The 13,824-nt window shown below is 43.1% G+C and overlaps 1 protein-coding gene across 1 annotated transcript in view; it reads left to right on the top strand.

Annotated features, from left to right (window-relative positions):
- LOC119176407 (type I phosphatidylinositol 4,5-bisphosphate 4-phosphatase-B) overlaps positions 1-13,824 on the top strand; it is a 28,707-nt gene that overhangs the window by 2,552 nt on the left and 12,331 nt on the right. Inside the window, exons 2-3 of the mRNA XM_037427669.2 lie at positions 12,013-12,152; positions 13,253-13,359. Of these exons, the coding sequence (XP_037283566.1) occupies positions 12,013-12,152; positions 13,253-13,359 (247 nt within the window). The remainder of the gene's footprint in view (positions 1-12,012; positions 12,153-13,252; positions 13,360-13,824) is intronic.

Raw genomic sequence — 13,824 nt, 5'->3', positions numbered from 1 at the left:
AAGCAGTAACACTGCTCAACCGTCACTGACCTGCAAGGCGTTCGTCGTCATTCAGCTTCGTCATGGTGCCCAACGCAATTTCGCTGAACACTAACTGCTTCATCCGCGTCATCCGCCGCACGACACATGAATATGCACTTGTTCTACGCACTGTTGAAACCCCGTGATGGACAAATGGATTTGTAAACGTTGCTAAGAGTAATGTAACAGCCAGGAGAATACTGTGTAACCAATAACGCGGCGCAGAGCACAGACATTGTCCGCCACGGCTCAGCACGAGACCTGTGGAGGCACACATTCCGCCGCCAGCCGCGGCCGCTCACTGCTAGACCAGCTCCACTGCGCAACACGTAACCATAGCAATGCCACCATTGTGCCTAGTGAATATGGCCGCCATGATGTCATTTCCGCCACATTTTTTACGCCCTGCGCAGGCTGGGCATGCCCTCTCCTTACCTTTCCTTTCTCCGTGGCTGAGAGTATAATTATCATAACGAATGAATGGATGTATGGATGTGGCTGTACCCTTTAGATCGGGCGGCGGCTAACGCCACCCAGCCATAATACTTAGTGAACTAACCATTAGATTTATCTTTTTTTTTTTTTTTTTCTGAAATAGTGAGGTTGAGGATTCGTACTTTGCAGTGAAAGGTTTATTTTCACTCGTGCCTTGACCTTAGCCACCAATCAGATAACCTCCTTCTAGTTAAGTCTACCCGCTTAAAGTCTATTTTGCCCTCCCTGTTCCTAAACCTCAGTGCTTTGAAAAACTCTGCGCCATCATCCTGAACTATCGGGTGAAGCCCTTTACAGAACATTATCAAGTGTTCGGCAGTTTTTATTCCTCTCCACACGCACTGCATACTGTGTCTACCCCTTCGTATTTGGCCCGATATGTCTTGGTTCGCAACACTTCCGTCCTGGCCTCAAACAGTAGAGAACTACCTACCCCGTGTATTATCATAATCTTTTCCTTGACAATTTCCTGCTTAAAAGTTCGATAAATCTCTAGTGCGGACTTCTTAATCATGCCAATTCTCCACATGTCAGTCTCTGTTTCCTTCACTTTTTCTTTTTAACATCTGTGTTAAGCAGCTCATGGAAGAAGGCAAAGCACAGAAAATGCATTCATGTATGTAAGAGTGTCTGGTTTTCTACCTCCCTGATTAGATCGTGCTCGCTTGGCAAGTCTTATGCACCATGCCATTTGAAGTGCACTGCCATATTCAAATTTTATCCATTGTCACGTAAGTGTGCCCCTTTCCAAACATTATTACCCTTTTCCAATATGTGGGCACACGAAATGTCTCTGTTGTTGAGAAAGGAAGAAATGGTCAAAAAGGGGAGCATAAGTAGGCACTAGTAATGTCCATGTCAAGTTGAGTCTGATCGTGCGCTTGAATATCACTGTTAAGATTTAAAGAAAAGCTTCACCGTCAACACAACTGTGAAATAGAGCACAGCCATGCCAGTTTTTTCTACCTATGCAAATAGACATGGTTGCCAATGTGACGTGAAGAAAAGCTTTAGGCTTTTTTTTTCCTAAAAAACGACTATATTTTTATGAATTTAGATATCACAAACATGGTTGGCACAAACAAAAGAAAAAAATTGGAAAATAAAGCAATCTTCCTTTTAAGCTACTTGTTTCAGCATCACAAATGTAGGAAAAACTAACTTTTTTAAATGCAATAGTATGTGCTGGTCACTATCTGCTGTGGAGCAAATTATCATATGAGAGACTGGAGGCACAGGAAGTTTTGAGTGTTTTTGACTGGGCCAATGTGTCACATTTCCCCAAGGGTTGTGCTTCAGTAACGCCAGCATGCTGTGTGCCCAGCTAGTGACCTTGGTATGGTGTCCATGTCATGACATCCCACTGAATACATAGAAGTTCATGCGATGCACTTTGCGCTATAGCATGTCTTGTCTGTTTATGGACTGCAATACCAGTCTGCTTGCCTGGATGAGTTTTCCGAGAGCCATTTGCATAATGTAAGATGCTTTTTCACAAAGCAAGTAGCTGTGCCCAATGCCTTTTATACAAAATAGTAAAGTATAGACACTCTTGCACTGCAGCAGGAGCAAAGAAGTTGTGGCAAGCAGGAAGTATTTATCTCAAGGTGCTAGAATGCTTGGCCAAATTGGAAAACCACATTCTAAGCTTCTAGTTTCTTTGCTGAAAGAAAAAAAGCTAGATTGTGTAATCACAAGACTGCTGATGTAAATTGTCTTGTTTATTTCATATAGTGTTCACCACACATTTTTTTCATGTCCATTGGCCATCAATATAACTTCTGGAGATACACAAGCTTGTTTGCACTAATAATGCCTATTCCTTTTCTGTACACGAGTGGTAATTTCTAGAACTCTGAGCTCGTACTTGACATATTCAAAGAGTTTTGTGGTAGTAGATTCATGAGGCAGTAAGTTTCTTTTATGGAGCCATTCGATAGTTGCTTGGAAAAGCGTGGCAGGGCACCTTTATGTACGGCTATGCAGAATATGATTGCATAGCATGTACAGATCGGTCCAATCTTAGAGGGAACATGTGAGCACGTGGCCTGCGCTTTGTGGCACCTGCCTATAGCACCATCAGCTGACAGCTAAGGAAAACATGTTCGCTTTCGGCGTCATCTATTGCTAGCCAAGATAACGATTCATAGCTGGTTGACAAGTTCTGATAGATTACACTCCCTCACCGCTCAAGCAATTAGCGATGTTGAGCGATGCCTGCAGGTTGTGTTGTGCTCACGCACCATCTTCGATTTGTCGGCAGCAGACGACGCACTGCAGGCATCGCTCTTTGCGTGAGCAGGGAGGGAGCGTAATCTATAGTAGGCAGCACTTGCCCACCGGCCATGACTCATTATTGTGTTTGGCAATAGATGACACCGAAAGTGAATGCGTTTTCTTTAATTGTTAGTTGATGGCACTGTATTCAGCTGCCGCAGAGTACAGGCCACGTGCTCGCGTGTTTCCTCTAACAGTGGATCGACCTAAACAAGTGCTTTTCACCTCTATTTTTTAAAAAGAGAAAAGTAGCAATGTCTTTTTTTTTCATTAAAATTTTCAGTAATTTTGCACCTCTAATTATGAAATGGTTCATTGTGCAATGATAAATTGCAATCCACCGATTTGGTCACTTCTTGCTTGGAAACCATCCCTGAGTACGGTGGATTCGGCGACAGCTTGCTGTGATATCACTTCCTCGTGCTTTCATAAATGTGGAAGCAGCTTATGTATACTGGAGATCACTGATTAGGCATCTATAGTGTGTACACATAGTGACTTCTGACTAAAATTATAGTTTTTATGTATGAGCATGAATGAGGCAATATGTGCATATATTTGACTTGATCACCATTGTGTGGAGACATTACAAAACAAATTAAATGTGAGTGTATGTGAGGTTTGACTGTGCATATAATGATTATAGGTTGTTTTTACTAGAGAGGAGTTGAGTTGCTTTGCTACATTGGCGAAGGCGAATAAGGAAGTGTGGTGAACGCGCCGGCTATCGCGCTACCGTTGGCCTTGGGAGGAAACCACCAGGTGGTGCTGGTGCATGTTCGCATATCACCAAAGGCAGCGATGCACTGCCCAGAGACGGGAATCAACCACATGCGCGGGCAATGTGAAACATTTCAAATATATTTTTTTACTCGTGCATGGCCTCAAATGGCGACCGAGAAAATATGTTAATTAGCTTCTGGAAAACAGGATGCCAACGCGGGTGCGTAACTGAACTGAAATATCGTCAGGTCAATAGGATGCCGAAAGTGAGCGCGTTACGGCACTGAAACATTTTATCGATCTGAAGTGGCAGAAGAGTTGAATGATGAACTCAGTTGTGAGCCATTGCTTGCAACACCTTCCACAGTAAACCATCATTTTCTAAAGCACTAATCTGTAAATAAAGACTCATCGTAATGTCATACTCACAAACGAGAATCACGAGCCATATCTAGATGAAAACTTTTTATTTTCTGCTCACACATCATACAACCCATTTCCGAGAAGTGAATCACTGTCTGTTTACAAAAATGCATTCTCAATAATTGGTCGCACTTCCTTTTTTATCCCCAAGAAAAAAGTTTTATAGTTCACAAGCATCCCACAGAACATTGGGCTGCAAGCCTAGATGATGTGCCTGAGCTTCAGGTACTTCCTCTTTTCACGGGAATTGTTTGTTACTTCCTGTTATAGTATGACAACCTAGTGGGCTGTTTTGCCCAAAGTTATGCATTGATAATTGTTGCATAGCTTAGAGTTGCACTTAGCCTCATCGGCAGTGTTTAATGGGGCTGTATCATGTTGGTGCAATGCAGTGCTCAAGGCAATCCCTGCTGTGTAGAAACAGTTCTTGCTACTTTCATGCACCGGCGTTATTTAGTGTTCACTGAAATATAAATAACGGTAGAAAAGCAAAAGGAAACATTTTATTTGGGGTTTAGCAAAGGGACTTTCCATTTTCAAGAAGTTTATTCATCTTTTCACTGCCGGGCTTCTTTAAAACTGCTGCACACTACTTGCTAGTTGTTGTTTTCTTTCTGCACGTTATGCGGAAATGTTCTGTTAGTAATGCACAAGGATGCTGTTAAGGAGAAGCAGACATTTTCATTGGAGGTTCTTTTATTAAAATAAAAGTAGCATTCAATCCGAACCTGCTGTTAATTAACGGGATTTATCCGGACTTCTGTGTTTCTACAACATGCAATAAATGCCACACCATATCTTGCGCATATGTCGCTATGACATGAGCGACACATGGAGGAAGCCTTTCTTGGTTGTTTTGTTGTAAAAGTGGGTGTAGTTATGACAGCGGGCTACGACTACCCTCCCCCGCAGGGGTGCCTGTGAAAGCAGGCGTTTGGTGTGTAGCGACACCACGGACCCGAGCTAACGGGGGTGTTTTGCCTCCCTCCCATGCCTAGCAGTGCGTGGCTTTGCCATGTCCGGGGGAAAAGGGGATCCTGGGGGTTGAGCCGACGCCGGGTGATTGGACCTTTAAGGCCCCCCGGCGGAGGCAACACACCCCTTTGGCCCTGGCTTCACGTAGACGGCACCCCCGGGCTGACCCACCCAGGGGAAATCGGCAGTCGCCTTTTCCTATCCCTCTCTCCCTACATCTTCGTTTTTCTTACTTTTTTAGCTTTCCTGTCTACTCTTCTCTTCTGCTTACTTCCAATTTTCTCGGCGGCAAGGGTTAATCCTGTGTGAATAGCCTACCTTGGCCTAGGCGCATTGGGTTATAGCAGAGTTGTACGGCTGACGTCTGCAAGCTTTCAGCATCCGCAAACTTGCAGCGTCCCCTCGTTGGGCTTCGTGGTGGGTGGCCGCCAACGCTGCTGAACAACATACAATTAGCATGCATAAAGCATTCCCTTTACTTAGTGATCGTGCCTCCTCAAAGCGGGTACGCACCGAAGATATTAATTTTTTCATCCGGGCGAGACAAATCTTTCCTCAATTCCACGTTATACACTGCGAGAAAACTAACAAGCAAGCCAGAACTGTATCCCCCTTCGTAGTGGCTAGGTGCTTAACCGAAACTCTCTGTGCCAGGTACAAGGTTACCAAAATGGCCAGCGGAGATCTACTCCTTGAGATACATGACAAAGACCTATTCGAAAAACTGAACACCCTCACAACGTTTGGAGTCGCACCCATCAGTATTACGCCGTACAGGTCCATGAACTCATCTCGCGGGGTAGTATTGGACGCAGATTTGCTTGACCTGACTGAAGCTGAACTTCTGGAAGGATGGAAGAGCCAGAACGTGACAAACATACAGCGTTTTAAGATAAGAAGAGATCAAAAGGAAATACCAACCAAACACTTAGTACTGACCTTTGCTTCGAGCGATATGCCGGAAACCATTCAAACTGGGTATACAAAGACATCCGTGAGGCCATATATTCCCAACCCCCGCCGTTGCTTCCAATGTCAGAGATATGGCCACGGCTCACAAAGCTGTCGTGGCCGGAAAACTTGTGCTCTGTATGGAGTCGTGGGCCATGCGTCGGACAACTGCGAAGCACCTGCACACTGTGTGAACTGTGGCGGTAATCATGCCGCGTACTCACGTTCCTGTTCTTTCTGGAAAAAAAGAAAAAGAGATCATCACTTTAAATATAAAATAAAACATTACATTTAAAGAAGCAAGAAGGAGAGTCTCGCCATTTTATGGCCCCACATATGCTGATGCGGCGCGCCAGGGGGAAGCGTCGGACCAGCCCTCGCCACTCCTTCGGCCTGTGCAGAGCGAGCCATTGGCTGTGGCGCCTGCCCCCAAGGCGGCAGTAGTTGAGTCTCTTCCGCCTACTATTGAACAGAGACCAGAGACTCCAGGGTCCTCGGGTCTCAAGGCCTCACCTCGCCAGGCGAGGCCAAAGCTTCGAAAAACCAGCTCGCATGAGCGGGCATCCAGTGCCTCCGAGGAGGCAATGGATACGGCGGCGCCCCTAGTGCTAAAAGAGCGGCGCGGCTCTCTGGAGGGCGCCAAGAGAACTAAAAAGCTCATAACAGGGCCTGATGATAGCCCTGTTATTTGAGCTCGACCTTTCAGCTTAAACAAGTCACTCCCTTAATGTACACACAGCACTACTTTACTTCCAATATGGAAACACAAATTATACATGGGAACGTCAGAAGACTGCTTAAAAACCTCGACGACGTCCAAGAGCTTTTATACAAACACTCACCTCAAGTGCTGTGTGTACAGGAAACACACCTAAAATCCTCCAATACAAATTTTTTACGTGCTTACGTCATATATCGAAAGGACTGAGATGATACTGTGGTGTCATCTGGTGGCGTAGCCATTATCATTAATCAAGGAGTAGCGTGTACACATTTACCACTCCAAACATCCCTTGAGGTGGTGGCTGTTCGAGCGGTACTTTTAAACAAACTCGTCAATATCTGCTCTTTATACGTACCTCCCCACCACCGTCTTGAAAGACGTGAATTCCAGTCTTTAATAGACGAACTGCCTGAACCTTATTTGCTTCTTGGGGACCTAAATGCACATAGTGGACTGTGGGGGGATTCTTGCTGTGACGCACGAGGTTGTCTCATTGAACAATTTCTCTTCTCTTCCGGTGCCTGTTTGTTGAATAGGAAAGAGCCAACATACTATAACGTTGCCAACAAAACTTACTCGTCTATAGACCTCAGCATCGTATCACCTTCACTCCTACCCCTACTGAAATGGAAAATCATAAATAATCCATATGGAAGTGACCATTTTCCTGTAGTGTTGAGTTCACAAACAACATATGAATGTCCTCTACATGTTTCCAAATGGCTGATAAACAAAGCAGACTGGAAACAGTTCCATAACACTACACGTTTAAGTTGGACAGACATATGTAGGTTAAACATAGATGAAGCTGTGCAGTACTTTACAGCTTTTCTAACTGACGCAGCAAAGTGCATACCGCAAACATCTGGAATGCCCGGCAAACGACAGGTCTCATGGTGGAACACAGAGTGTCGTAATGCGCGAAAGGAACAGAACAGGGCATGGAGGTTGCTTCGGAACTCACCAACAGCCGAAAATCTTGACTCTTTCAAGAAAATAAAGTCTCAACGCAGAAGAACACGTCGGCAGGCCAGAAGAGAAAGCTGGCACAAGTTTTTATCAGGGATAAATTCATATACACAAGAGGCTAAAGTCTGGAACATGGTTCGTAGGGTAGCAGGAAGACAAGTACACTCACTCTCACTCTAAACACACAGGGTGACAGCCTGGAAGATCAGGCGAACTTCCTCGGTGCACACTACGAGCAAGTGTCTAGCTCGTTACACTATACTGAAGCTTTTTAAAGATATAAAGCAAGGATAGAAAAGCAGAAATTAGAATACAAGTGCACAAATCACGAGGCATACAACCAACCTTTCAACTTAGCTGAGCTACAAACACCACTAAACTCTTGCAGTAACTCTGCCCCAGGCTACGACCGTGTCACGTATGAAATATTGAAAAACCTCCCGCTCAAAACGCGAAAAGGTTTACTCTCTTTATACAATGCTATCTGGCTTTCTGGCACCATCCCTGCTTCCTGGAAAGAGGCTATTGTTATCCCTATTTTGCAAAAGGGCAAGGACCCTTCCTCACTTTCAAGTTATAGGCCCATTGCACTAACCAGCTGCCTTTGTAAACATTTTGAAAAAATGATAAACCACCGACTTTTACATTTATTTGAAACACACAATCTGCTTGACCAGTTCCAGTATGGGTTTCGAGAGGATAGATCCACCACCGACCATCTGGTGCGTATCGAGGCACAGATCCAAGACGTTTTCGTCCACAAACAATACTTCCTCTCAGTGTTTCTCGATATCGAGAAGGCTTACGACACAACATGGTGTTTTGGCATATTAAGAGACTTGTCTCACCTGGGTGTGCGCGGTAGAATGCTTTCCATAATCGAGAGTTACTTGTCCAATCGGAAATTCCGTGTCCGTGTGGGCAGTATTCTCTCTCAAACATTTGTGCAAGAAACGGGAGTACCGCAAGGTGGTGTACTTAGTTGTACACTTTTTATTATCAAAATGAATTCCTTGCACCTGTCCATCCCCCGCAACATGTTCTATTCCACATATGTCGATGACGTGCAGCTTGGCTTTAAGTCATGCAACCTAGCAATGTGTGAGCGGCAGGTTCAGTTAGGTTTTAAACAAAGTCTCCAAATGGGCAGAGGAAAACGGATTCCGGCTGAACCCAGAAAAAAAGCACGTGTGTCTTGTCCTCCCGAAAGAGAGGCGTGCACTCAGAACCTGACATTGAACTGAACGGTCAACGTCTGTCTGTCAATGCGGAGCATAAATTCTTAGGCTTAATCTTGGACAACGAGTTGACCTTTGTACCACACATCAAGTATTTAAAAACAAAATGTTTAAAAGCCATGAATGTTATAAAAGTGTTGTCACATACTACGTGGGGTAGTGACGGGCAATGTCTTATGAACCTGTATAGAAGCCTCATTCGCACCTGCCTAGATTATGGGGCCGTTGTTTATCAGTCTGCGACTCAAAGTGCTTTGAAGATGCTGGATCTCGTGCACCATTTGGGCATCCACCTTTCTACAGGTGCTTTTCGCACCAGCCCTGTACAAAGCCTTTCTGTTGAGTCAAATGAATGGTCGCTTTATCTACGAAGAACTTGCATATTCTTTGTATATTTTCGTAAGGTGAAAGCAGACAAGAAGCACCCTTTATACTCCACTATTAATGATTTGTCGAGCTCTATTCTGTTTCAAAACAGGCCTTCGATGAGGCAGCCCTTCTCAGTTCGCCTGAAGGGTCTAGCTGAGGAAACTGAAGTGTCACTTGAACACAGTTTAATGGCTCCTGTAGTATGCCAGCCACCGTGGCAGTGGCAGATTATAGACTGCGATGTGTCTTTCCTAGAAGTTACAAAACATGCACCTATTGCCCATATCCGAAACTACTTCCTGGAACTTCAACACAAACACACACGTCCTGAGTTCTTTACAGATGCCTCTAAGTCTAACTCCTCTGTGTCCTACGCTGCTTTTGGCCCATCCTTTTCGCATGCTGGCCCTCTACATCCAGGCACAAGTATCTTCACAGCGGAAGCTTACGCGATACTTGTGGCGGCTAAACACATCAAGCAATCACAAATACAAAAAAGCAGTAATTTATACAGACTCCCTCAGTGTGGTTATGGCTCTGCACAATCTTAAAAAAAAACAAGAAAACCTTGTCCTTGTCTCACTTTACTCTATTTTATGCACACTCTACACACTCAAACAACATGTTTGCGGTGGCTGCATTTCCGATGGAGGCGGAAATGTTGTAGGCCCGTGTGCTCAGATTTGGGTGCACGTTAAAGAACCCCAGGTGGTCGAAATTTCCGGAGCCCTCCACTACGGCGTCTCTCATAATCATATGGTGGTTTTGGGACGTTAAACCCCGCATATCAATCAATCAAACAACATGTTGTAGTGTGCTCGGTGCCAGGGCACAGTGATATTCAAGGCAACGTGATGGCGGATCAGCTTGCTGCATCCGTCCACAAAAGCACCGCCACTACACCAATATCAATCCCAGCCCTTGATCTTAAGCCGTCTCTCAAACGAAAGCGCAGGGACTACTGGCAGAGCAAGTGGGATAGACACATACAAAACAAACTACACGTTATCGAGCCACACATTGGCCATTGGCCCCCAGTATCAAAATCACGTCATACAGAGGTAACACTAACAAGGCTCAGGATAGGACACACATACACGACACACTCATATCTTTTGTCCGGTGACGATCCATCATTGTGTGACAGATGTGGTGAGGCATTAACAGTTCTTCACGTTTTAATGCAGTGTAAACAATTAGACACTCTAAGAAGTTAAAACTTTCCATTACTCTACCGACAACATATACCATTACACCCCGCAATGTTTGTCGGCAGGGAACCACTTTTCACCCATAAATCATTGCTAGCTTTTTGAAGAGATCTCGGTTTTTACCATGTAATATACCCAGGAATTGCGTAGCGTGACCTCTCAAGAGAGGTTGCTGCTGCAGTGGCTACATTGAGAAGCACTTGCCTCTCGGCCCTTGGACAGAAGGGCGCTGATGAGGCACTTGTGCTAGTGCCAAATATTTTACACATGCTTTTATTATCGAAACCTTTTGTCACCCATTTTTACTATCCATATCACGCCATTGTCATGATTTTATTAGTTACGTTTTTACCCGCGTTAGCACGAGGAATTTTAAGGCCCCTATTCAGCCACGCACTATATCATTGTCCACATATCTAGTCACTGAAATGGCGCTTTTTGGCCACCAATTGTCCCTTGTGCCATTAAGCCCTACACATCATCATACCACTACCCTTTTTGGTTGCCAGAAAAAGTGCGAAGACCAAGCAATAAACCGAATACAGTTGAAGCAGGTTGTTCTATACCCTGCAACTTCCTTATCACAGTACATATTTGCAAAATTTGCACATATTCGGCCATAGGGTTGTTTAGTGGCCCTTTAAAGGGCAATGTGATGGAGGAGAAGGGGTCAGGCAAGGAGTGTTGTGGTAAGCATATCAAGTATAGTTCCTTTTGTCAAAACGTTGGCTTAAGGTGCATACTTTCTTTGATGCTTACTTCAAGACTTTCTGTAATATATGTAATGCATCTGTTAGCTTTACTAACTTTGAAATAGTAGACTTGCAAAAAATAATCCTAATGTGTGAAATTTTGACCCTAGTAAGAGAAACTCTCAATTTCTATTGCACTTAGTCAGTGGTCACAACTCTGCTGTGTTATCAGTGGATAAGCATGTCATCAAGTGCAGATAACATGGCTTTGATCTGAGATAAAGAAATTTCTACTATATACTGGTTCAGCACTGTATTTAAACCTGAGGCACAGGTACCTAAGTCTATTCTAATTTTGGGGCAAATAATGGCATGAAACTTTAGAGAACAGCGTTCTTTTGACAACTCCAGTTGAACCTGCAAATAACGATAAAGTACCGTCTCACTGGCCTATTGACAGAGTATAGTCCTTCTGCCGAGCAAAAAATAATCCCTTACCACCACCAGAAGTTGCAGCAATGACGGCGGATTGGACTAACAGGATACCCATGTACATGAAAAACAAAATTTTCAAAGAGCAGTATGGCTTTTAATACGAGCATGTCGATGAGCTAGAACATTTTCGTCTACATTGATAACCTTGATTATGCCTTTATTGGTTGTGCTATTAAATCGAATACATTTGTTGTTTATGGTTTTCCTTGTATGTCATATTTTATTATGCCACTTGCATACTTATACACACCCTAGAAGTCTAAATAGTTCATAATAGCCAAGTATAAATGGGTAATAAAGGTATTCAATGGGTTATTTTTAAATATAAATTAATTTTGGCTTCTATGACTTACTCCTAAATTTTACCTTAATGCTATACAAAATTACAGTTCTTATTATTGACTAAACAGAGTGATTTCATGTTGATAATCATTTTTGTTTCTTTAAAGATGAACTGCCACCACCTTACAGTCCTCAGTATGCCACCCAGGGGAACATTGTCCCATGCAGAGTCTGCGGCTATGTCATTGACATCACCAATCGACGAGACCAACATGTGGTCAAATGTTCTCGCTGTAATGAGGCTACGGTAAGCAGCCCTGTTGGTCATGCGATTGACTTGATGGCTATTTTTGACAGTTTTTATACACTGTACATTTTGAGTAGTTCATCTTCATCAGTGTGTTTAATGCTAACATATATGATATGGAAGCAGCCTTTGTTAGTTTAGCAAGTTTTCTGCAGGTAGCCTTACTTTATAGTTTTTTTTACCCAGAGATCTTCTTCAGGTTCTTTTAGCAGGGTGCAACAGTATCATTTCAAGTCTTTTATGAATGAATCACTGGGTATGTAGTGTGTGGAGTTATGTTAGCCTTGTTTTTCTTTACAATTAAAAATAACTCTTTTGAATATCAGTGAAACAGGAGTGTCACTGGTGCTGGTGCTAGTCTTGATCAATCAGGGTAGTTTGGCTTTCATTTCGTGTATTAATATTTCATTTTTTTTTCTGCTGAACAGTTACAGTTACATAGAAGCTTGGAACAGTACCCTTATTTTGAGGGTTCTACTAAAGACTGTTTCATCACACTTTTCTAAAAGGTTGCTGTCTAGACTTTCTGCATGATCATAATGTTTTGTTCTGTAAACTAGCATTCAGTTAAATTTCAATTTCGTGGTGTTCTGTCATCTAACAAGGTTAATTTCTGCATGTCATTTCAAGGCTACAATGCTTTTGGTTCTATTTTAGCTGGTGATTTTTCTAGGTGTGCAGCTTCATTATGGGTAGATTTTTCTAATGAGTGTTTGCTAAGAATTGCCTTTAAGCCAGCTTGGGGGTAATGTGTGCTTGTGGACACCTGCTGAAGGAAACTGAGGCTAGCAAGGTGAGCATGTGTCCATTATGTTCAAATTTAACACCCAGAAAAGATGCACACTGATGGCCTGACATAAATATCTATATATTTAAACAGTTCTGCCCAAACTTTGCAGTCATTATGGGCATGGGGTACTATACAATTTTTTAGTGGATTTTTTTTGTCCAGCTTTCTGCACTGCTTATAACTATTCATAGTACTTATAACACATCTGTTATGTAATGAAATCGAACTGATTGGTTGTGAAGGGGAACCACTTTTCCTCAGTCATATGGTTATACAGAAGTAATTATTTTTTCTCGTTTCTCTGTTCTAGCCAATTCGCCATGCACCTCATGGCAAAAAGTATGTGCGTTGCCCATGTAACTGCTTACTGATATGCAATGTGACATCACAAAGGATAGGCTGCCCGAGGGCCAATTGGTGAGTCACTGTTTCTTTTCCTGTTGGTCTGACTGATCATACAGTTCATGAGGTACCATTAGTGTCAGCCTGTGAACAGACAGAATTTCTAAACACAAGTGTTATTTGTTAACAACTTTAGATAGCTTGAGTGAGATGGAAAACAAAGTACACTACACAAAGCTTTATTTGCATTTTTTTTCCAGCTGCAGTATCCAAAGCGACAGATCACTACCAACAAAACCAATTACAGTACTGGCCAAGCAAGAATATATTATTGTCAATTGTGAAATGTTATGTTTTTGTTTGTTGCAGGCTAGAGCCTTTAAGTTATAATAATTACTTCATTATTACTGCAGATGTACAGACACCGGTTACCAGAAGAGCCAAAAAGTCGTTACTTGAACTTGAAGTTAATCTCATTCTCTACTTTCAGAAATATGCTAATTTTAATGTTGTCATTTCATCATTTTATTTCAAGGCATT

The sequence above is a fragment of the Rhipicephalus microplus genome, chromosome X, assembly GCF_043290135.1.
Source record: "Rhipicephalus microplus isolate Deutch F79 chromosome X, USDA_Rmic, whole genome shotgun sequence".
NCBI classification, from domain to species: Eukaryota; Metazoa; Arthropoda; class Arachnida; order Ixodida; family Ixodidae; genus Rhipicephalus; species Rhipicephalus microplus.
The sequence above is the reverse complement of the archived record's forward strand: the minus strand, read 5'-3'. Positions and strand labels throughout refer to the sequence as shown.